Source organism: Gobio gobio, assembly GCF_949357685.1.
Source record: "Gobio gobio genome assembly, chromosome: 19".
Taxonomy (NCBI): Eukaryota; Metazoa; Chordata; class Actinopteri; order Cypriniformes; family Gobionidae; genus Gobio; species Gobio gobio.
Genome location: NC_137112.1, coordinates 4,691,631 through 4,716,530, shown reverse-complemented (window position 1 = coordinate 4,716,530; position 24,900 = coordinate 4,691,631). Strand labels below are relative to the sequence as shown.

At 39.1% G+C, this 24,900-nt stretch overlaps 1 protein-coding gene across 2 annotated transcripts in view; it reads left to right on the top strand.

Moving 5' to 3' along the window:
* LOC307143198 (CLIP-associating protein 1-B) overlaps positions 1–24,900 on the top strand; it is a 140,389-nt gene that overhangs the window by 18,959 nt on the left and 96,530 nt on the right. Inside the window, exons 7-8 of one of the 2 annotated variants that reach the window (XM_079844526.1) lie at positions 980–1,077; positions 4,060–4,124. In XM_079844526.1, the coding sequence (XP_079700652.1) occupies positions 980–1,077; positions 4,060–4,124 (163 nt within the window). Of the gene's footprint in view, positions 1–979; positions 1,078–4,059; positions 4,125–12,362; positions 12,427–24,900 lie in introns of those variants that run through there. The other variant, XM_079844527.1, reaches the window with a different exon arrangement.

Sequence of the window (24,900 nt, the reverse complement as noted above, 5' to 3'; positions counted from 1 at the left end):
AAGTTATTATATTATATTATATTAATTATATTATATTATATTATATTATATTATATTATATTATATTATATATTATATTATATTATATTATATTTTTCACAGCATTAATGTAAATTATATGGGCCTTATTTATATAATTTTTAATATTATATTATATGCGATTACAAGTTATTATATTATATTATATTATATTATATTATATTATATTATATTATATTATATTATATTTTTCACAGCATTAATGTAAATTATATGGGCCTTATTTATTATCATTTTTAATATTATAATATATGCGAGTACAAGTTATTATATTATATTATATTATATTATATTATATTATATTATATTATATTATATTATATTATATTATATTATATTATATTATATTATATTATATTTTTCACAGCATTAATGTAAATTATATGGGCCTTATTTATATCATTTTTAATATTATATTATATGCGATTACAAGTTATTATATTATATTATATTATATTATATTATATTATATTATATTATATTATATTATATTATATTATATTATATTATATTATAGTATATTATATTAATTATATTATATTATATTATTATATTATAATAATTTTTTATAGCATTAAAGTAAATCATATGGGCCTATTTTATTATAATTTTTATTATTATATTATATACAATTCCAAGTAAAAAATAACATAGGCCTTCACTGTACGTGACATGAACACAGAATGAATTGTTGATTTCTTATTCTTTAATTATTTGATGCAGCGCGGTGAAGTCATGTACAAATCTGGTGTGTTGCATATTGTGTACAGTTTCACATAATATAAAAAAAAATAGTGTGCTGTATATTATGCATTAAGCAGTGCTTTTGAACATACAGTAGTTATTGTTAGATCAGTGTCTCTCTGTGTGGCGTTTGCAGTGTACTGTATTATTAGTTTTGAGTAAAGAGCATCTTGTAAATGAATATGTTGGTCCTCAGGTTCGAGACGGGGCGATGAACTGCCTGGTGGAGATTTACAGACACGTGGGGGAGAGAGTGAGGATGGATCTGGGGAAAAAGGGGCTGCCGCAGTCACGGTAATACAATCACATTAAAGTCCCCCAAGCAGTCTATAGCTTTATTCCTTTAAACGCATCTTTGATCATCAAAATGACACATTTAAGCGTTTTTTCCTAATAAAATAAAAATGTCATGCCTTAAAATAGCTTCAATGTAACTCGTCACCCTTGCTTCATGAATATGCAAATGAGCCCCGCCTCCACTCACTCACAGCAGCTCGGATCACATGACCCACTCGCTCAACTGTGGAAATATGAGTTTAATTCAGCCGTATATGATTGAAGCAGAAACTGATCCAGAAGAAGAGTGAATCATACAGGCTTGTCCATAATCCATGTATCAGAACAATGATGCGTTTTATATACGACAGACACATAATGATAATGTACTATTTATACAGTTATAAGTACTGTTATAACAGTTGTATGTACTAAAAAAAATGAGTTCACTGCACTCAAATATTGCACACAAACATGTTTCATGCCGCAATGCATGCTGGGAGCCATGATTTTAATACTATATTGGCTCCCAGCATGCATTGCGGCATGAAGCATGTCACCATTGTTGAGTATCATATGCGGATTCTTGATTTCTGTGTCAAAAATGTTTTTTCCCGCGTAATGTACTTTAAATTCAGAATGTTTGATGTTTGAAGTTTTGCTAGTAAAATATAAATAAAAAATGTATTTTGGTCAGAAATAAGATTGTTTTATTTGGGGATGACCAAATGAATGATTTAACAACAAAAAAGCTAGGGGAAATTGGTACTAAGATTTTTGTTGTTGTACAACCTTAAATTTTGCCTTAAAGAATATTAACTTGTACTTTAAATTCAGAATGTGTGACCTGTTGAAAAAAAAGTTTTGCTAGTAACGTATTAATAAAAAATATATTTTTGTCAGAAATAAGATTGTTTAATTTGAGTTTTTGAGACTGAGATCTTGATAATCTTGGTTTCTTTCTTAGCAATTAATTGTGTGTTTTGCTAAACACTGTTACGAAGAGCACAAACTCACACAAAGAGTCAAACTGCCCAACTCAAGGAAACGCTCATCACCAAAATGGTGACCAAATGATTTTCAATAAAAAAATCTACATCTAAATCTGTTAATCGTTAAGAACTTCTGTTTCCAATAGACACAAAATGTTGAATTGGCTCAACTACAAAAGATTTGTTACAGAATAGTTGCATCTCTCCAGAAAACAAATAATGTCAAGTTGACTCAACTAAACTCAACTTCTTTATGTCACAGACGACTTATTTTCAGTTCGTATAACTGTTATTTACAAAAGTTGAGTCAACAAAAAAAACTAGGGGAAATTGGTACTAAGATTTTTTTTGATGTACAACTTTACATTTTGTCTTAGAGAATATTAAAAACACCACTGTAAAAAAAATTAAGGTTGTACAACAACAAAAAATCTTAGTACCAATTTCCCCTAGTTTTTTTATTGACTCAAATTTTGTAAGTAAGAGTTATACGAACTGAAAATAAGTCGTCTGTGACATAAAAATATTGTAGTTGAGTCAACTTGACATTATTTGTTTTCTGAAGAGATGCAACTATTCTGTAACAAATCTTTTGTAGTTGAGCCAATTCAAGAAATGTTGTCCATTGGAAACAGACGTCCTTAAGAATTAACAGGTTCAGATGTTGATTTAAAAAATAAAATGTAAATCATTTGGTCATCACCATTTTGGTGATGAGCGTTTCCTTTGGTTGGGCAGTTTGACTCTTTGTGTTTGTGGCCTTTATAACAGTGTTGAGCAAAACATAGAATTTGTTGCTAAAAAGTAAATCAAGATTATCATATTTTCAGCTTCATAAACTCTAATAAATCAATAATCTTGTTTCTGACCAATATTTTGCAGTATTATATATTTAACCAGCAAAACTTTGTTGCAGCAGACCAGACATTCTGAATTTAAAATTCATTACAGGAGGAAATTAAGTATCTTGCCACACACACACACCTAGAATCAGCTTATGAATCTCAACAATGGTGACATGCTTCATGCAGCAATGCATGCTGGGAGCCAACAAAGTATTAAAATCATGGCTCCCAGCATGCATTGTGGCATGAAACGTGTCACCATTGTTGAGATTCATATGCTGATTCTTAATGTCTGTGTGTATATTCTTAAAATAAAAGTTCCCACAATATATTCACAAATTGGAATTCAGAATGACTGATCTGCTGCACATAGCTTTTGTTGGTAAATATAATATATTATTCATAAATAATCACTTAGATCAGGAATAAAGTAGTAAACTACTCCCCTTTATGTTGTTATCTAGATCACCTGATCATTGGTTATGGCAGCCTTGCAACAAGTTGTATTTTGTTAAACACTGTTACAAAAACCACAAAGTCACACAAAACCCAAAGAGTGAAACTCAAGGAAACGCTCATCTCCAAAATGGTGACCAAACATTTTCAATAAAAAAATCTAATTCTTAAGGACGTCTGTTTCCAATAGACACAAAATGTTGAATTGGCTCAACTACAAAAGATTTTGTTACAGAATAGTTGCATCTCTCCAGAAAACAAATAATGTCAAGTTGACTCAACTAAACATTTTTTGTGTGTCACAGACGACTTATTTTCAGTTCGTATAACTGTTATTTACAAAAGTTGAGTCAACAAGAAGAAGCTAGGGGAAATTGGTACTAAGATTTTTTTTGTTGTACGAGATTTATACAGTGTGGATTTTTGCTGAACCAACAAAACAAAACTTTTTTCAAGTTGTGTTTTTTACAGTGTAGACATATAAACAACATTAAAAACGTAAATAATTGTATTATTATTAAAATCACTGCGCCGTCATGTGATTTATTTTTACACATTTCATTGTTCTCAGCTGTTTTCCGTGTTGCACATTTGACAAATAAAATAGTGACAGTGTTTGAATTCTTAATAATTGAACATTATTCTTTTTTATAATGTATTTAACCTTTATTGCGTGCTTTTAACCGTCCTCTGTTTGTTTTGTTCAGGTTGAATGTGATTTTCAGCAGGTTTGATGAAGTCCAGAGGTCTGGGAACATGATCCTGTCCGCAGGTGAGTGAAGCTGGTTTTCTTTGACGTGTTCAGTGTGAGAAGGAACATGAAAAGGCATGAAAGCATGTTCAGGTGCTGTATGACGTTACTGGGACATTAGCTGAGGTTTCTTCTGTGTGTGTGTGTGTGTGAATTGCTCACTGGTGAGATTGTTCCTGTTGTGAAGCTATTGTTTCCTCGCTGCCCCAGTTTCATTGTGCGTGTGATTTTTGTGTGTGTGTGTGTTCTGTGACCGGAGTTTTGGTTTCGATTGGGACGGTGGAATGTGGACAGGCTATGTTTTCCCTTTTTTACAGTACATGATGCATATGAAAAAAATACATCTATATGCATTTTAAATCTGAAGCATTTAAATGGCAAAAGTAATGACTAAAAGCATTGCTTCAAGTGTCAAGCACACACTATGTTTTGTGTCAATCCACCTATAACTGCATGGTTTAGGAGTGCATTAGGCTGAAATAGATTAACATTGAAGAAATTGTGCATGAGAGTGTCGTGAGACAGCAATATTGTACACCAGAGCTGTTTGTCTGTGGAGGATTTTACCTATTTTATCAAGCGTCTGAATAGGGTTGTACAACCGGTACTGATATCGGTCCTGAAATTTTAAATATGTGATCAAATTTATTCAAGACCCACTGATAGGCACTGTTTTCAAACACTTCCTTGTGTATGTGTGTAAGCACTGTATGAAGAGCGTCATCGGTTTCGTTTTACAACGTGCTTTTGTTGCGTTGATCTTTGTAGCCAATCACAGGCGTATCTGTTGAGTACATGAATACAATGGCCAATCAGAGTTAGTTTTTGTTCGGCGCAAACTTTAGAGTTCTGCGCGCTTGCAAATCCCTCCATTATTACCAACAAAGTGTAAACATGATGTAAATAAGAGATTCGTTGTGCGGTGTAGACAGTGTTTTTGATTATTGCGGGAGTCTTCGCAGGAGTGTAGATCTCAGTGAGTGATTGACAGCTTCAGTGATTATAAAGGGAACGCTCTTAAAGGGTTAGTTCACCCAAAAATGAAAATTCTGTCATTAATTACTCACCCTCATGTCGTTCAACACCCGTAAGACCTCCGTTCATCTTCAGAACACAAATGAAGATAATTTAGTTGAAAGCTGATGGCTCTGAAAGGCTTCAGATAGGCCTCCATTGGCATTCAGTACATTTACACTCACAAGACCCATAAAAGGCACTTAAAACGTTGTTACAAAGTCCATCTCACCGAATCTGCGTAATATTCTCGCGCATGCGTCGTGGAGACACACACGGAAGACAAGAACAAGTTGGATAAAGGCGTTATTTAGATTTTTTTTTGCGCACAAAAACTATTGTTGTCGCATCGTAAAATTATTGTAGAGTCACTGTGGTGAGATGGACTTTGTAACGACTTTTTAAGTGCCTTTTATGGGTCTTGTGAGTGTAAATGTACTGAATGCCAATGGAGGCCTATCTGAAGCCTTTCAGAGCCATCAGCTTTACACAAAAATATCTTCATTTGTGCCACCAAATCGTGTTTAATGCTGCGTTCACACCAAATGCTAATGGAGCGCCTGGAGCGCGTGATTTCAATGTTAAGTCAATGGAAAGGCGCGTTGACGCCCGTCCGGAGGTCCTGCGGCGCGATAGACGCGTTTCGCGCAGCGCAAAGGACGCGATTCCACCTTAAAACTACATTTGGTGTGTCTTGCACGTGCGTGAATGGTGCTTTTTGTGCATTCACGCGTTTGAAGCGAATTTGCTTTTGACGCCAAGTTAATGTTTAACTTTGGCGTCAATTCGCGCCGCGTTAACCAATCAGGAGCCTGCTCGCTGCTGTCACGGGGTAAAGTGACGTGATGAGAAGCCCTGCATAATTTAAAAATACTACTATTGGGTCACAAAATGTAGTTTTAAGACTTTTTCAGGTGAGAATGTAGTTGTTTAAAGCTCAAATCTGTGGTTTATTTATAAAGAGAGCGCCTATTTAAAAAAAATAATCTGGTGTTTTTGGAGTTGTGAGCTCCAGGCGATCAGCGGCGCTCAGCGCTCATTAACCCCAGCGAGAGCAGCCTTTCCTCAGCCAGTCCTTCTGCCGTCTGCCTCTGGCTCTGATGGCCTGTAGTGGCTCGTCTTGTGTGGATCTAACGGCCGATCTTTGCTCTCATGAATCTATCATTTGTTGTCAGCCAAATCGTTTTGACTGAGGGCAAAGAGAAGTTTCATAACTTACATTTTTAAGGATATTTAAATATACATGCAGTGAAGATAATGTAGGAGTTGCCTGGACCACATTTGTGTGGCTATTAATGCTTAATACATATATTTAATATAGAGGCAGAGTGGTGTTTTATGAGAGACGCGCCTTGAACGCGCGTCTATTTCGCTTCAACCGCTCGATTTATGGATTAAATGGATTCAAAATGTTCAAGCGTCCAACTAGACGCAGTAGACGCGATTTTGACGCTCTATTCGCGTTTGGTGTGAACGCAGCATTACTGTAATTTCAGCAGCTCCAGGCACGTGAACCAAAGCGCCAATCTCATTGGTCGGACAGTTTTTAACACGCTGCATCGAAACAAAATAACTAACCCAAGGCATTTTTTTGAAAATGCAGCTTTGGCGTTTTGTGCGTCTGTATGCACACTCACATTGGCGCCTTTTGTTTAGTCACGAGGCGTAAAACGTCTGCGTTAAACGCACGCGGAAATCGTCCCAGTGTGAACAGGCCTTTAGTCCTCAATCTCTGTTTTGTCATGTAAATTGCATGGATAATGCAGCTGTACGGCCCATTATCACAATCAGTGTCACCCATCAATGCTGTATACCTGTGTTCGCTATGGTTTTGAACTTTCAGTGCTCTCTGAATTACAATAAAAGGCCGAACGTGCCAGGATCACTTATTTCCAGGCCTGTTTAAAGGTTAACAACATAAAATACACACAGTGGCCCCTGAAAACATAAGAAAACACACTTCAAAGAGAATACAAACCATCACAGCCGAGGAACGACAAGAGCTAGAACAGTATGAATTTTATACACATCAGTATTTTGGTCTTTTTTTCCCAGTTCAAACATTCTTAAAGGTGCAGTGTGTAGTATTTATGAGGATCTATTGACAGAAATGCAATATAATATACATAACAATGTTTTCAGTGGAGTATAAAGACCTTATTTAATGAACCGTTATGTGTTTATTACCTTAGAATGAGCCATTTCTATCTACACACACACCGCGGGTCCCTTACAGTGAAGTCGCCATTTTGCACCGTCATGTTTCTACAGTAGCCCTAAAGGGACAAACTGCTTTGCAGAGCGCTAGTCACTCTCTGCTCTCTCAGATGACATCTTTGTCCTGTGTCGGCCACTGTAGCTTCTTTATGTGTTTCGATATATTTACTTGAAGCAAAATGGCATGATGTTTAGTCTTGTTTTCTGAAAAATGCATGAAAATGAAGTAAGATCACGGTGTCATCAATGTCCTGTGCATTGGATTACCAGCACCAAGTCCAAGCCTATTATTCTTCTCTGTACAAGCATTACTTCGTTTCATGTGCCATAGAATGGAAGAGAGGCTCTCGGGTGTAAACGTCACATCCTTTTGAGTCTTTCACATAAAAATCAGTCTACAGCATAAACTTGTTTCGTTTTGAAGCATTTTCCAGAAAACAAGGCTTAATATCTTGTCATTTGCAGTGGATATAGTTTGCGCAAAAATGAAATGATTTACTTGCCTTCATGTCATTCCAAAACTTAGCATAAAATATTTATCAGAATGTCTGAGCTGCTGTTTTCCATACAGTGAAAATGAATGTTACCTTTACATTACATTTATTAATTTAGCAGATGCTTACAAATGACAAAAACACCATAACAGCATCATAAAGCTATGACACTATATTCCAAGTTTTCTAATGATGCTTTTGTGTGAAGAACAGACTTAAAGGGGACATAACACACACAGTTTCTGCCAGTCTCGTGTTAATCGTGAGTATCTATAGAGTAGTGTTGATTCTTCATAACTTTAGTTTTATCTTATTTATAAAAGACAGTGAGTGTACCGATTCTTTCTGAAAACAGCCGAGTCCGTGGAGGCGTGCAGTGGGCGGAGCTAAAGAGTCACGAACACACGCACACACACATCACACACACACACACACACACATCATGGCATTATCCCTGGATAACTCTATATTCTCTATACGTTGGTGTTGTTCACATTATATGCACGTGCGCGCCGATTGCCAACAAAACACACACATTTGATGCAGTTTCACTCCCGCCTGAGGTTTCCACTCATGACCGGAAACAAACACACACACACTCGCAGAACTCGGGAAACACAAACCGCATCCACTGTTCCCTTAACACTGGGTTATTTGGGAAGCTGAACAAGGTGATCTTTCCCTCACAACCAGAAACACACTTCTTTAGTGACATTGTTGATCTTGTGGTCTAAAAACAAAATGGCAGCGCCGCCGACTGCTCCCATAACCTGAACGAAGCTCGTTGGTGGACGCGCTCTTGCTCTCACTCTGGTTGATGTGTGTGTGTGTGTGTGTGTGTGCTCATCCGGGAGAAGTGCCCATACAAGTAATTCTGCCCTTTATGACGTCACACAGGACCATACTCGAAAAAAACGTTCAGAAACTTCTCGAATCCTGAAGGAGTGTATTTGGCACAGTCATACGTCCAACTCTTTAACCGTGTAAATAAGCCAGAATGCATGAAATGGCATTAGACATCTCCTTTAAGACCTGTTCACACCAACACACAAAAATGTTCTGTTTTTTGTAAGCTCTAATTTTTCTAATTTTTCAAATTTTTAATTTCGTTGACGAATAAGCACACTTCATGTGCACTTTCGGTCTTGTGGACTTACAATGGCCGCTGCGTGCGCGTGTCCGTTAAGTCCACGAGACCGTACACTCAAAAAAATGATTTATGATGCTGTTCACTTTATTTAAGCAATTCATCTTGATTTAACCCCATTATATTAGGTTTCTGGTTCAAATGTAATTGATTCATGTTAAACTGATTTAAAACCGTTACTCTTTGACATAACTTGATGTTTTCATTTTGAAATAACACGTTTCAATCAAGTAACCCAAAGAAATAAGACTTTCACTTCCCATCATGCTTTGCAAAGGGGCTGAATTCGGAGAGTAAATGTTTAAATAAAGTGCAATTTGATCCATTTTTAACAAGATGAGAAAATTGAGAGACTTTTTATATTTCAAAACAAATGTTTTGTTATGTTGGTATTTAAAAGTTTGTGTTATGTTAGTGTTTTTGGAGGTTACCATTGGGTGAAGTGTAGAGCATGTGCTTGGGTGGACCTACTAAATCTATTAAAGTTGTTCTAATAAAAAAAAAAAAACTACTCTGGGCATGCCATGGATGTAACAAAACCATCATCTGGCTAGCCAATAAAATCTAGTAAAAGGTTTTGTAAATGCACTCAAAAGCTATATCTTTGAATTAATGTAATTAAATCATGGAAAGGATTTCCATGTGATTAAATGGCTTTCTTTCAGCATTAAGCACTTTTGTTAGGCTAACTTAAATAAATTAGTTGGTCCAAAACATTGCAAATTGGTTGGGCTGACACTATTAAATGAAGCTGTGGCTAACCATAGTAAATAAGTTGAAGCAACCTTAATAAATTAAGTTGACCCAAAGTAAGTACATTAAATTGGAATAACATAATTGCATAATGCTAAAATAAAGCAAGTTAATCATGTGGAAATATTTTCCATGATTTTTTATGTTCATTCAAAGAGTTATTTTTTTGAGTGTAGGGTGTCCCATTTGTCATTTTAGGTCTCAGAAGGGTGCTCGCGAGCGCCCCTTTGCGGTCGATATGCGCCCTCGATGCGCACTTCTGCCGATCCCGCACTGGTGCGACTACTTCCCGGCAGTCGAAGCGACATTACGTCGTGAAAGTGCGGAATCAGAGGAAGACCGTGAGGGTTTAGGGTGCCATTTGGGACAGGGCCATAGTTGTGGTGTGGACTCTGCAAATCTCTTGTATTTAGAAGAACTATCTTTATCGTAATAGTTATCTTATTTGTTGTAAACAGGGTTGATGTTCTTTCACACCACACTCTATAAAATGCTGGGTTGTTTCAACCAGTGTTAATTTCGTTGACGAATAATTTTTGTCATAATTTTCGTCAACAACCTTTTTTCACTGCCGAAAAACGAGACGATAACTAAATAAAAACTAGTGTTGGATGACAAAAACTATGACGAAAATCAACTGTCATTTTCGTCAACAAATAAAAACGAGACGAAAATGTTGAAAATGAATAGCACACATTTATGCCAGGCAATTGTTTATGAACTAATGCTGATGAATAATGACAATGTTTACTTTACCATGTTTATATAGTAATGTGTTTTAGACGTTTGTAACAATGCATATTTTATCTCCCTCATCTGAACTTGAAGCATCCTGCCACTGCAATAGTAATGCCGAGAACATTTTAAAATAAGAGTCCCGGTGTATTTCGAGCTTGTTTATAATTAAAAGTCACACATTATATATTTGTTTTTGCTTACACAATAAACTGTATTTAATTTCATTCCCATTTAATTCATAGTCAGGAGGAAAGACTAGTATTTGACACATATTCAATAAAGTATCAGGGTTACAATAGTTCACTAAAACCATTAAAAAAATCTTCATTACTTGAAATTAAATAAATGTTAACTGAAATTAAAAAAATAAATAAACTAACTAATTTGAAGCTTTAGCTTAACCTGATATGGCCTACTAACTAAAACAGAAATTCAAAGTTATAAAAACTATATAGATGTTTTAAAAACAAAAACAAAAAAGTGAATTGAGCTCTTTCGTGTATTTTTAATGTCAAAAACAAAATGATTTCAAAATGTCAGTTCAAGTGACAGTCGGTTATGTAATGCTTAAATGCTTAATGTATTACAATTTAACTAAACTCATTAGATTTTAGGAGACTAAATCTACTGTAGAATTAGTCGACTAAAATCTTATGATATTTAGTCGACTAAGGGCGTTTTCACACCTGAAAGTCCGCACCAAGGTCCGATCCGAAGTTCATGTTTTGATACATTTTATACATTCGGTTAGTTTTGGTTTGGTTTCATATTGCAATTATGTGAGCAGACTAAAGAACTTTACATGACACACTTGCGTCCACTCGTCATCATCTATCCGGGCGGCATCTGGACATTGATTGGTTTGTAAACAGACGTGTGTCTGACATCAGCGTCTTTGACCAGAATGAATGAACGGACGCATATCGTTGCCACTATTGAACAGTGCGCATTGCTTGACTATTTTCTTTTCGTTACGTTTAAAAGTGGACATTTCTAGCTTTATATACACATATTTCTCATGTTTGTGAGACAAGTAGCTGCTGAGTTTAAGTAACCCGCGATTATTGTCTGCTATAGACTATTTGCTTCTTATTTATTAAATCCAGGAAATTATCTGATTAAACGTTGATTCAAATTAAGATACAATTTACGAAACGAAATTCACATTAAAGAAAGGCTTTCTAAGCAAAATCAAAAAAAAATAATTCAAAATCATTTCTGGCCTTCTGTCTTCTGACATATTGCGCATCTTTTCACTTTTCACAATCAATGTAGCCTAGATTGAATTTAAAAAATAACATTATAATATTTAAACATAAACCGGAACTTCCTGTAAATACTCTGAAAGTCTGAACCAAACAGAAAATGCTTTCACACTAGAAACGAACCGAACCTTTGTTCAGTTTGATCCGGACCGAGACTAGCTATTTTCGTCGGACCAAATTTCGTCTGTTTGGTCCGGACCGGGAAGGTTTCACACCTGTAATTTTGATTCGTACCAAACTGAAAAGTCCTAAAATCCGGATGAAACAAGGTAGGTGTGAAAACGCCCTAAAACTAAACTTAAACTAAAAACCATTCAGGTGACTAAAATATGACTAAAACTTAATGGCATTTTAGTCAAAAGACTACGACTAAAACTAAATCAAAATTTGCTGTCAAAATTAACACTGGATTCAACCCAAATTTGGGTCAAAAATGGACAAAGCCAACCCAGCATTTTCAAAGTTCTGATAGGTCATTATCGTTTATGCTCCGGTTCCAAAATGCCATCCGATTTGCCAGAGTTTTCATTTTTGTGTGAACTATTCCTTTAAATGCGAGCGAGGTCAGTAGAGAGGGAGTCGCTGCAGATGCTGTGTGTGTGTGTGTGTGTGTGTGTGTGTATTCAGTCACAAGACACAGCAGAGCCTTATTACTACAACAAATCAAGCCTCCGTCATGACAGCAGGGGACGACGGTAAGATCACATGAACATTTCTGCCAAACATGATGTGCATTGTGATGTTCTCCAGGGTTTGTTTCTGTGTGACGGTGAGACCTAATGCATGTGCGGATCCAGTGTCTCAGGGTCTCGTCTGATAGTCGTCCTGGTTTCTATCCAGGTGTGAGTTTTAGCATCTCCTCAAGCTGGATGTGTCTTCAGGAATCAGCATCATTAGCATGTTAATGCCGTTTTAACGGCTCGCTTCATGTGAGTTTCACGGCTCAGGTGTCTGAAGCGCTCTGAAGTATTCATGATCATGGACTCAATATTTGATACTCTTCCGTCCACACCACTCCAGTCCTGGGATGTGCGTCTTTTCCACCTTTAGGGATTTTCTGATGGGATTCAGAATTCAGCTTTTCAAGAGGAAAATGTTCCCGTTATCACCGTTGGCCCCGTTTACACGTCTCAAATGAGACCCCTTGAGATCGGATTTCTGTCTCTGATTACGTGACTTATGTAACACGCATGTAGTGAGTGACTTGTATGAAGCACGAAATGAAAATGCACAGCAAAAGGTTTGCACAAATGCCCTGATATTCTTGTGGGGTCACAGGGATTTCTGACCGCCTGTTGCATAAACCGCTTACACTAGTATTACAAGGTAGTCATCTCATTTTTCTCTCTCAGGTCATAACTGTTTGTCAGTTGCATAACATTTTTGATTGATCTGATTTGAGATAATAAAGGAAGACGAGCCTCTTGACTAACTGACACATTCTTAACATAATGGCTGTTTTATGCAAATCAGACATTTCAGACCCCATTTACACTTGTAGTTTGATTTTTATTTTATTTTATCAGATTGCTATAGCTCTACTTCTCTGAGAAATAATTACTTTAATAACAAGTTAAACCTTGAAATATATTTTTAGTAACTATTATAAAATGTAATGACTCGTATTATTTCTGAGAAAATTTGAAAATGTTTTTCGTTGTTCCAAATTTAGTCTTAGTATTTTAAATCTTATATATATATATATATATATATATATATATATATATATATATATATATATATATATATATATATATATATATATATATATATATATATATATATATATATATATATATATATATATATATATGTTTAGTATCTATTATAAAATGTAATAATAACTCACATGGATTGTAATATTTCTGAGAAAATGTGAAAATGTTTTCAAATCAAGTTATTCCAAATTTAATCTTAGAATTGTAGAAATATATTTTTGTTATATATTATAACATTTTATAACTGAAGTGCATTGTAATATTTCTGTAAATATTCCAAATTTAATCTTAGAATTTTATAAATATATTTTTAGTATCTTTTATAAAATGTAATAACTCCCATGGATTGTAATATTTCTGAGAAAATTAAAATGTTTTTTAATCAAATTATTCCAAATTCAGTTTTAGAATTTTAAATCTTATATATATATATATAGTATCTATTATACAAAATTACTCAAGTGGATTGTAACATTTGAAAATATTTCTAATAAAATAATTTCTAATAAAATAATATATATATATACAATTTAATAACTCAAGTGAATTGTAATATTTCTGAGAACATTTTAAAATATTTTTTAAAAAGCTAATCCAAATTTAGTTATTACATTTTATAATAGATACTAAAAATATATTTCTATATTTATAAAATTCTAAAACTACATTTGGATAACTCAACTTGATTAAAAAAAACATTTAAAAATTTCTCAGAAATATTACAATCCACTTGAGTTAAGTAATGCAAATGTAGTTTTAGAATTTTAAGAGAAAATTTGAAAATGTTTTTTTTATCAAGTTTTAATCATCCAAATTTAGTCTTAGAATTTTAAGTATTAAAAATATATTTTTTAGTATCTATTATAAATTTAATAACTCAAGTGGATTGTAATATTTCTGAGAAAATTTGAAAATGTTTTTTTAATAAGTTAATCCAAAATTTGTTTTATAATTTTAAATCTTATATATATATTTTTAGTATCTATTATAAAATGTAATAACTCACATGGATTGTAATATTTCTGAGAAAATTTGAAAAAGTTTTAATCAAATGTAGTCTTAGAATTGTATAAATATATTTTTTTATTATCTATTATAATATTTAATAACTCAAGTGGATTATAATATTTGAAAATGTTTTTATGTCAAGTTAATCCAAATTTAGTTTCAGAATTTAAAAATGGAATGTATTAATGTATATTATAAAATTTTATAACTCAAGTGCATAGCTAATATTTCTGAGAAAATTTTAGAATATTTTTTAATGAAGTTAATCCAAATTTAGTTTTAGAATTTTTAATCCACTTGAGTTACATTTTATAATAGATACTAAAAATATATTTCTATATTTATAAAATTCTAAAACTACATTTGGATAACTCAACTTGATTAAAAAAAACATTTAACATTTTCTCAGAAATATTACAATCCACTTGAGTTAAGTAATGCAAACGTAGTTTTAGAATTTTATAAATAAATTTTTTCGTATTTATTATAAAATGTAATAACTAAGTGGATTATAATATTTCTAAATTATTATTGAACATTTTTTTTAATCAAGTATTCAAAACAAATGTATTTTGAGATTTTTTTATGGAAAACTGATTTTGAATTTGTTCTGTTTAAATTGGACTAATTCATGTATAGTTTTCACCAAAGAAATGTTAAAAACGAACAATCAAACACTTATATTTAGCACTGGCCAGTTCTGAAGCGAGATAGATCTCGAGTTAGCAGTGAAATGAGCTCTATAAAATCAAATCTGTTAACAATAGTCAGTTGAATCGATTAGAGTTAGTCTGTGAGTGCTTCATGAACAGAAAGAGCCTCAGTTTCCTCCGATGTTTGTGTTTTCAGCTGAATGTTGCTTTTGTCCTGCGTTTCTCAGCTGCCAATTAACATGCCTGCGGTGAATACAAGCCTGTGTGTGTGTGTGTGAATGAGAGAGAGACGCGCATCAACTTCAGACGATGAGATCTAGAGGAGGTTTGTGCCCTTTAATATGGTCTTTACCTCCGTTTTAGGGAGAGAAACGCATTTTGGTGTGTTTACAGCGTCTTGTGTGTGTTTCGTAAGAGTGCTGGGCTTTCACAGCGTTTTGAGATCAGCCCACACACACACACACACACTTCTGTGCAAAAATAAGCAGCTTTGGATTGGACACACGGTTGAAATAGGACACTTTTTTTTACCTCTGGTCGGTCCAACTTCTCGTCACTTCATATGAAACACTTAAGAAGTAGGTTAGAGAACAATTTGAGCATTGCTGATCATATATTGTGTGTTTTTTTGCCTTGAAGGAGGGAGAAAGATCATTTGATGCGTTTATGCACTGTGACATCGATGCACACATGCAAATTCATCCCAAAATCAAATTATGTTTCGCATAAACAAAAGGAAGCCACCATTCAATTTTATCGATCATGCAATATTTGTTGTTGTGATTCTGTTGCACTGTTTGCATCTTTAGTCAATTCAGGATGAACTAAAACTAAAACCCTAAAACATTTCATTACCTGATGCCACTCTCTTTTATATTGCTGTCTTTGATCTTGAAAGTAGTTGAAGATTAATAAATTGTAGTTTATATTGCATATTTGCGGAGACCCTTTTATGTGGCCGAGTGTAAATGGAAGACTTTTAAAGTTCCCCTGCAGTCAACAACTTTATCCCTTAAAGGTCCCATGGCATGGCATTTTTCTATTATTTTATAATGTTTCCTGAGGTGTACTTATATTGTTAGTATGATTTTTACATAAAAAAAATCATAATTTAGAAATAAAAGGCATTTTTTCTATACTGATGTTTGCCCTGAGGCTGAATGCCCTGTTTCAAGGGGCGTGTCTGCTGTGAGACTTCAGTGAAAACGCCCACTGTTGTGATTGGCTGACATCTTTGCATTTGAAATGAGCGGAGGGGGCGTGGTTTAACGAGGCACTGCATCCATGACACTTGTGAATAGGCATGTGCCGGTATCACATTTTCATGTTGCGATTAATTGCTGAAGCTTTTATCACGGTATACGGTATTATCACGATATTGAAATGTGTTGCAAAAAAGTGTTGTCATACTATAACAGGTTTAATAACTTTCTTATAACAAAAGAACCAAACATTTAAATACAATAAAGCAACACACACAAATGTATAAAGTAAACAAATATTTAAAACAGATTAAAGTGCAAAAGAATTATAAAGAACAATAGGTAACTCTTTACAATATTGTCTCACCAGTTAATGCATTAACATTAACAAAGAATGAATAATTACATTTTTACAGTTATTATTCTTTGATAATGTTAGTTAAAAAAGCAACTGTTAGTTAGTGTTAGATCAGGTCCATTAAATAATACAGTTACAACTTTTGATATTAATAATGTGTTATTAAATGCTGAAATTTACATCTAACTAAGATTGATACACGTTTTAGAAGTATTTTTCATTGTCAGTTTGTTAATGAATGAACTAACGTTAAATAATAGAGCCTTATTGTAAAGTGTGTGACTGAATAACAATCAGAACATATTCAAACAATATCTAGGGCATGTAATTTAGTCCAGATTAAAATATAAAATGTTTAAGTTTGAAAATGAATAGTCTTAAGTCTTTAAGTATTTAGGGGAAACGGCTGCATTTCTGCTGTTCCGTCAGCGCCCTCTGCTGTCAGAGAGTGAATGTGCACTTCAGCGTGTCTCCTTCACGCGCTCAGCCATGTGCTCATGCACGTTGAGTTTGTTTACATCAGTGCGCGGTCCTCTTTTACATATTGTTCATTTTAAACGGTTGATGGGTAAAGTATTCTTAAAATGCATTCTAAAAATCTGAATAATTCGTAATAAATAATTATTCACGGTATTTTGAAGTGCCCACGATAACAATATTGTGCATGTTCATTATTGCGGTATATTGTATTACCGTTTACCGGCACATGTCTACTTGTGAACCATGGAGAGCTGGAGGAAGTTTTATTGTAACAGACTTCATTGTAATGTATCTTATAATTTGTTTTTGTGGACATTTCTGTGCATTTAAATAGGTTTTAGGTCTGTATTATCTGTGTAAATAAGTAGGGACTTTTATTTTGACGGGTGTTGCAGTCTACTGAGCGATATGAAAAAAGAGGTTCATCATTCAGTGGGTTTAAGCAGATTTAAAGTTTACAGTTTGTTTATCACCCCCCCGAAAAGACAATAGGTGTGTATGTGCTTGTTTACTGTCCTTTGTAATGAGTATGTTTGTGTATTTTGCTGAATTGTTATTGATAATGCTATGGAGAGACCCTGTTTGTCTCGTGCTTTATGATGGGCAGCATATATCTGAGACCTGTTCCCCTCTGTCTCAAACACATGCATATAACATGCTGTATGTTAAACGCCCATCCCCAGACCTGCAATCCGGATGAAAATAACAGTGTTTCGTCGGCATTGCAGCAACACCACTCCAGCCTGTAGCCTACCACTATACCACAACAACAGCGATACAAAATGGCCTCGCCCCCCTTATTTAATATTCTCGGAGGAGGGGTTTATGTAAATATTGAGGCTGGTGATGTCACCAACCCTGGAGGAATATGTGTAGTCGCCTACTGGCCATTTGCTGTAGTTCTTAGAAACTGATTTCTTTAAAAGCAAATATCTCCCTTTGCTTTAAACTTTGAACGTTGTAACTTTGCAGATGTTGTTTATGCTCAAGCAGCAACATTACACGCTAGCTAAAGTTAGAATAGTGAAATCGTGGTTTACCACCCCTTTAAACATGCATGAAATAATAAAGACATCACTAACAGGTTAAGTAGAATATAATGAATATAACGGCTAATATAGAGCATATATTTAGTGAAAGAGTTGATTTCTCTAGTGAATAAAATTCTGTGGACACTGAATGACTGCCTGAGGTAAATGTGATGCTAAAGTTACATGACATTGTTTAGTTTACTAGCATGTTGAGGTCTTTCCGCCGTTGAAACACTGATTGAGCGATTACACCACATATGATACGTGACAGTAAGTTGTAATGTATCCTCAACATACCTTCAGATGTTCATTCATGTTTATTCTTTAGGAGGAGATGATCGATCGCGTTCACAGATGATCGCGTTCACGCGCACGCGCCACACGGCCACTTGACCTGTGATCAGTGATCAGTCACGCCACATAGAGCGTTAAAACGGCATTTATAGTTTGAATTTCATGATAAAGTGGACTGAGTACTTAAAGGTCCCGTTTTCCCTGTTTTTTTTAAGCTTGATTGTGTTTACAGTGTGCAATATAACATGTGTTCATGTTTCGCGTGTAAAAAAACAATTTACTTATCTGTATACCGCTGTTTTCACTGTCCTAAAAACGGCTTGAGGATTTCCCTGTTCTAAGTCCCTCCTTCAGAAATACGTAACGAGTTCTGATTGTGCCAGCGGTTCCCGTGTTGTGATTGGACAGCAGCTTAGCGCACGTTGCCCGGAAAGGTCACGCCTCTTACCATAACGGGGAGATGAACGCGCTCAAACTACAGCCCCTGAAGGCCAAACAAAGGTGACTTGACTCCGGGATGAAAATAACAGCGTCTGGACGACATGGCGACAAACACACTACAAACGCAACACTTCCTCTTCTCCACGTGGGAGAGCAACAAGACCACGCCCCCTTTTTCGCGTATTCTTGTGGGCGGAGGTTAGTCAACAAACTGTTCTACTGACGTCATTAAAGCAGGATGTACAGAGATGTCGTCCAAACCGGCCGTTCGCTGTAGGCTTTGAAAGGGAACTTCTGTTAAATAAAATATCTCGCTCTGCATTGAACTTTGAGCTTTATAATTTTACAGGTATTATTTATGCTCTAACAGCAACATTACACACTAACTAAAGTTTGAAAAATGGGATCACGAAGAACAGGACCTTTAATATGTTCGAGTGGGAACTAGGATAGAAGTGTGTTCCGCTTAAAACAAGTCTACTGTTAACTGTTAAAGATTGCATTCGGAAACTGTTCGGTACACGCGCGCACCGAACCGAAAGCCCTGTACCGAAACGGTTCGGTACGAATACGTGTACCGTTACACCCCTAGCATCTGCTCTAGGGTATTTGCATAGGGCGATCTGATTGGATGACGCCTGCGTTGGCACTTGAAAAGTTGAGAAATCTTCAACTTCAGACGCCCCGCCCCGTGTGAATGCAGCGTAACAATGCCTGGTTGGGCCAAACAAGATTAAAAAAAAGATGTATTTCAACGTCTTCAGTGGTGTAGTCAGTAAAGCCTAATGCTGAATTCACACCAAACGCTAATAGAGCGTCAGGAGCGAGTGATTTCAATGTTAAGTCAATGGAAAGCCGCGTTGACACGCGTCTGGAGGTCCTGTGGCGCGATAGACACGATTCCACCTCATTTGCGCGAATGACGCAAATTGATAGCCACGTTACGCACGAGTGATTCCCTTTCGAAAGGGAACTCGCGCTGCGTCAGCTTGACGCTACGGGGAACGCCTTCAGCGTGACAGGTGTCTGAATCACAATCGAATCACGTCAATCCTATTGACCGGCGACAGCCCATGACATCATCAAAGTGCGACCAGGAAGTATATAAGGGCGCCTTACCAACATGACACCGCTTCTTCGTCTTCAGGGACTGTTTGTCTGCTTCGAGAGAAAGAATCACGAAAGCTACAAAGAAACACACAGGGAAGTCCAAGCATAACTTCCGGAAGTGCGCGGATCCGTGTCCCAGGTTCCTTACACCTGAGGACACACATACCCTTTGTGTGTTTTGTCTGGGGGAAGAGCACGCGCGGGAGGTTCTCGAGGGAGCCTCCTGTGCCAACTGCGAGCGTCTTCCCATCCGGACGCTCCGCTCTCGTCTGGCCCTCTTCTCGAGGGAAGTGGGTCCAGCTTCTGGGGACGGTCCCGCCGGTGCTGAGGCCGAGCGCCGGCTACAATCATGGGGTTCCCAGATGGATCTGGCTCATCGTCTAGAGAGAGGCGTGGTTCTCTCTGACGATCGGTCAGATCGCGAGGGGCAGCTGCCGGGGGAGGAGTCAGACCTTTCCTCCCTTTCGTCAGCTGGTGTTCTTCCGGATGAGCAAGGGGTAGCTGAGCAGGGTGGTGACGAAATATCAGCTGAGGCTGAACCCTCTCAGCCGCCCTGCCCCGTGTATGACGAGCTGCTGGAAGTGATGGAGCGTGCCACTGCTAGACTGCAGCTACAGTGGCGGCGCGCGAGGAGAGAGCCCGCGCGTTCGAGCCGCCTCGACGATCGGTTTCTCTCCGACGTCAATCCAGCAGCTCCCGGGAGCCTTCCATTCCTCCCCGATCTTCATGATCAGATCTCGGGGGCATGGAAGAAGCCGTACTCGGCCCGGATCTTTCGTTATCAGCGAGGGAATTTCGCTGATGTCGAGGGATCCGCCGAGTCCGGTTATGTGTCGATGCCACCAATCGACGAGACGTTCGCGAACTATCTCGCGTCTGGGAGGCCATCGACACTGACAACTCCCGCCCTGCCCTCTAAGGCGCTGAAGACCACCTCGCGCCTTAATGGCAGGGCATACACGTCGGCAGGTCAGGCTGCGTCGGCATTGCACACTATGGCGGTGTTGCAAGCTTACCAGGCTGATCTGCTGAGGGATCTCGATCAGGGGGAGGGCCTACCCCCTGATGCGATGGCTGAGCTGCGTCGCACCACAGATTTTGCTCTCCGGGCTACCAAACAAACAGCGGTCGCCAAGTCGGTCGTTCGATGGCGGCCATGGTGGCCACGGAGAGACATCTGTGGCTGAACCTGGCGGACATCGGGGGGAAAGAAAAGACCTTTCTCCTCGATGCCCCGGTCTCGCCCTCTGAACTCTTCGGCACCTCCGTCGAGGCGGTGGTGGGAAGGTTTAGAGAGGCGAGGGCGCGCTCGGCGGCATTTAGATCATGCATCCCGCGGAGATCCGGGGCGGCACCCAGACAGGCGGGAAGCTCCGGTCCGTCACGGTCTGAGGACTGGCGGCAGGACCAGCGAGCCAGCGTCGCTTCTCGCGCGCCCCCTCCTGGTTGGAGCAGGGCGTGGAAAAAGCGTGACTCCCGCACTCAGAAGAGGAAGGACGTCGGACAAGTGACCCGGAACCAGCGCCGTGGAGGGCCACGTTGGGATCAGTCTCCGCCTCCGAGGAGGCGCTAGACTAACGCAGGCCCTTCCTCCTTCTAATAATTCCCTTTTCCCCTACGCCTCTTACATCAGGCGGTGGGCCCGTGATGAGCGGGAAAAGGAAGTACCCCAATCTCTGACGGCCCGCCAGGCCTGGTGTGTGAGAGCGCCCTCGAGCGGGTCGGTGGTAATGCTGCACCTAAGCACACACATTATGAATAAAGATTGTGGTTGAATATCAATGGCGCGCTGCAGGCGAGCGGGTAAGTCCCCTGTGGGGAAAATATTAATACATTTTCTGTTCCATGCTCCCTGCTGAGGATTTCGGGATCACTTTGGAGTAGTTGGATATTTCTGTGGACGGCCAGAACGAATGCAATTTACAAGCCAGTTGCTTTAAAAGTATATTCAGCAGGTTTTTGCAAGCGCTGTTGATTATGTTTTTTTTTATCTCTAAAAAAAAAAAAAAAAAACGGGAATATCACCGGCTCATTCCTGCGGGTGTGTAGCGCTTTTCTCTGAATATAGGAAGGCTGCGTGTAAGAATTCCAAGCTTCAAGCTTGTAACTGGTAGCCACCTCAGGGTAGAGCGGCCTGCGTCCTCTCTCAGTGTAAGACTGGCTAGAGAATTGGGATCAGACTGTTTCAACTACAGCTAGATCTAAAAAGAGCCCATTAAAACAAAACAGGTTTAGATCTATTTTGGCCTACGCTTCTAGGGTTAAAAAAAAAAAAAAAAAAAATTTCCCTAATGTAGCCGTCTCTTACGTAGAGTCGTCCGGCCAAGGCCCGCCCCCTTTTCTGTGTTCGGGGTTTTTTACTAGCAATACAGATGGTGCTGTGCAGTATGTGATAGCGACCTAGCCAGTGGTCGCTTGGAGGGGTAGGCCATCCTTTTTGTTTGGTGTAAGGATGTTGTATATGTTGTTCAACTTTGCCCTCCAGAGCTAGTTGTTTTAAGCCGCCAGTTCTTTGGAATTATACCTGGCATGTGGCAGTACTCCTCTGTTAAAACAGGGTAGATTAGAGTATTTCGCTAACCTAGCTCTGTATCATTCTGCCTCACCCATGGCTTGGGTTGAGCGGCACTTCCTAACTTTTGTAAAAAAAAAAAAAAATGGTATGGTATGGTAGTGAGCTCCCTTGTAGCCAGAGCATTGCCATGGCTGACGCCCTTGCATTTAAACGATAGGCCGCTTCAAAAGCTAGGTCCTTCATTGGGCGGGTGGCGTACGTGGTACTCCCCCCGTTTAGGGGGTCCAGGGCGTTGTTTTGCCGAGTATCCTGTCATGAGTAATGTAATTAGGTTCCAGAGCTTGTAGGCGCTGCTGGTAAGACTGCAACTGTCATACAGTAGGCCCGAAAAGTGGGCCGCTGGGATGGATTAGCCCCAGGTTGGGACCTTGGAGAACTTGGGCAGTCTGGGCAGTAGACTCCGGGTCAGGTGGTAGGCCTCAGTAGGCCTCCTTGCGAGTGAGTCCCGACGTTGGGGAGGTTAGCGATTAATAGCTGCAACCTAGATAGGTAGTCAGCTTTGGAAAGTAGGCCTTTTGCAAAGTCGGCCCCTTTTGATTGCTATGTGTTTACCCCCCAACGATGTCGGCCTCAAGTAGCAGAATTTTCAACTAATAACTTCTCTTTGTTGTCTTGTCAGCCAGCAGAGGAGCCGCTGTCAGCCGGGAGATATAGCAGCCAGTCTCGTGCCTGCCACAACAGGAAGCCGCCTCCGCGGATCTGCTGTAAGGCTCCTTGGACGCCAGTCGACCATGATAAGTCAGTGCGGCTGCCTGACTGTCCCTAGGGGTGAGCCCCGGGACCAGGATGCCTCTGGCAAAAAAATGGACTAACATGGACTGCTGGCAGATGGTAGGCCTTACTCTGCCTCCCGGTGAGCTCGCTACCAGGCGATAGGCCGCACTGGGCCTCCCTGAGGGGGAATTCCCGAGTCAGAATGCTCGGGCGGCTAGCATAGCCTGCTATTAGGTAGCGGGCCTCTCCAGGCCTCCCTGAGGGGATGAGCTCCTGTTTCCAGCCGCATCGACAGTGGGCTTCGACTGCTATTATGGGGATGGGCCTTATCTGGCCTCCCTTTGGCCGAGTTCCCGAGTTGGTTCCTCGAGCATTTGGCATGTACTGCTATCATGCAATAGGCCTCACTAGGCCTCCCTGAGGGGTTGGGTTCTCAGTTCAAGAACTGTTTACTGGCATATGCTGACAGCTAGTGGTATCCGCCCCTTATTTGGCAGCATCTGAGGATGGTCTTACCCTGGCGCGACTGAGGTCGCTTCTGCTACTTGGTTCCCATGGGAGGGAATCTAGCCTACAACCTGGCTTACCTACCGGGCAGCCCCTTCCTAAGCTCCCCTCTCTCCGAGGGTCGTCTGTGAGCCCGAAGCTGCCTGGGCCTGATCAGATGGTCGTAGGCCCCTCGCGAGGCCTCCCAAGTTGGATCAGCTTTTAGGCCAGTCTGGCCTCCTGAGTGTTTCTACCTGATAATAGCTCAGTAGATCCTAGGATCGAGCAGATTGACTCCCCTCGCTGGCAAGGGTAGAAAGCGCTATGCTGAGTACTGCTCTCCAGGATGCCCGTCTCTGAGATCCGGCTCGAGGAGGACACTGCCATTCTGCAGTCCCTTGGACTGGATGCCTCTTCAGGAGGCGAGTATCCAGAGGCTCTGTTCTCGAACAGACAAGGATGGCCCGGCCGAAGTGCCCCTTGAAAAAGGCACCAAGCTAGGCCGCCTTGGCGGCGTTAGTGGCTGGCTGGGGCGCCCTAGGGCCCCCTAGCCACATTCCCTTAAAGGAGCCCCCTTCCTTTGAATGGGTTGGATCCAGGCCTTTGAGCGGCCTGATTAGGACCTCGTGCAGCCGCACTAAGGTTCCTGACGAGGCTTATAGCTTGGGCTATGACCGTAGGGAATGCTGTCACTGACAGCCTTGTGTGACCAGAGGGGAAGTGGTTCAGGCATTTCATTTGAATTTGCTTGTCCTGACAGTTGTCACTGCCAGTGAGCATGCACTCCCCTCGGCATGGCGGCGTTGGTATTTCGTTCCCCGTAGCGTCAAGCTGACGCAGCGCGAGTTCCCTTTCGAAAGGGAACGTCTCCGGTTACGTATGTAACCTAGGTTCCCTGAGAACAGGGAACGAGACGCTGCGTCGCTTTGCCATGCCTCAGGGCCTGCCCGCCGAACAGTCCCTTCAGACGAAGAGGCGGTGTCATGTTGGTAAGGCGCCCTTATATACTTCCTGGTCGCACTTTGATGATGTCATGGGCTGTCGCCGGTCAATAGGATTGACGTGATTCGATTGTGATTCAGACACCTGTCACGCTGAA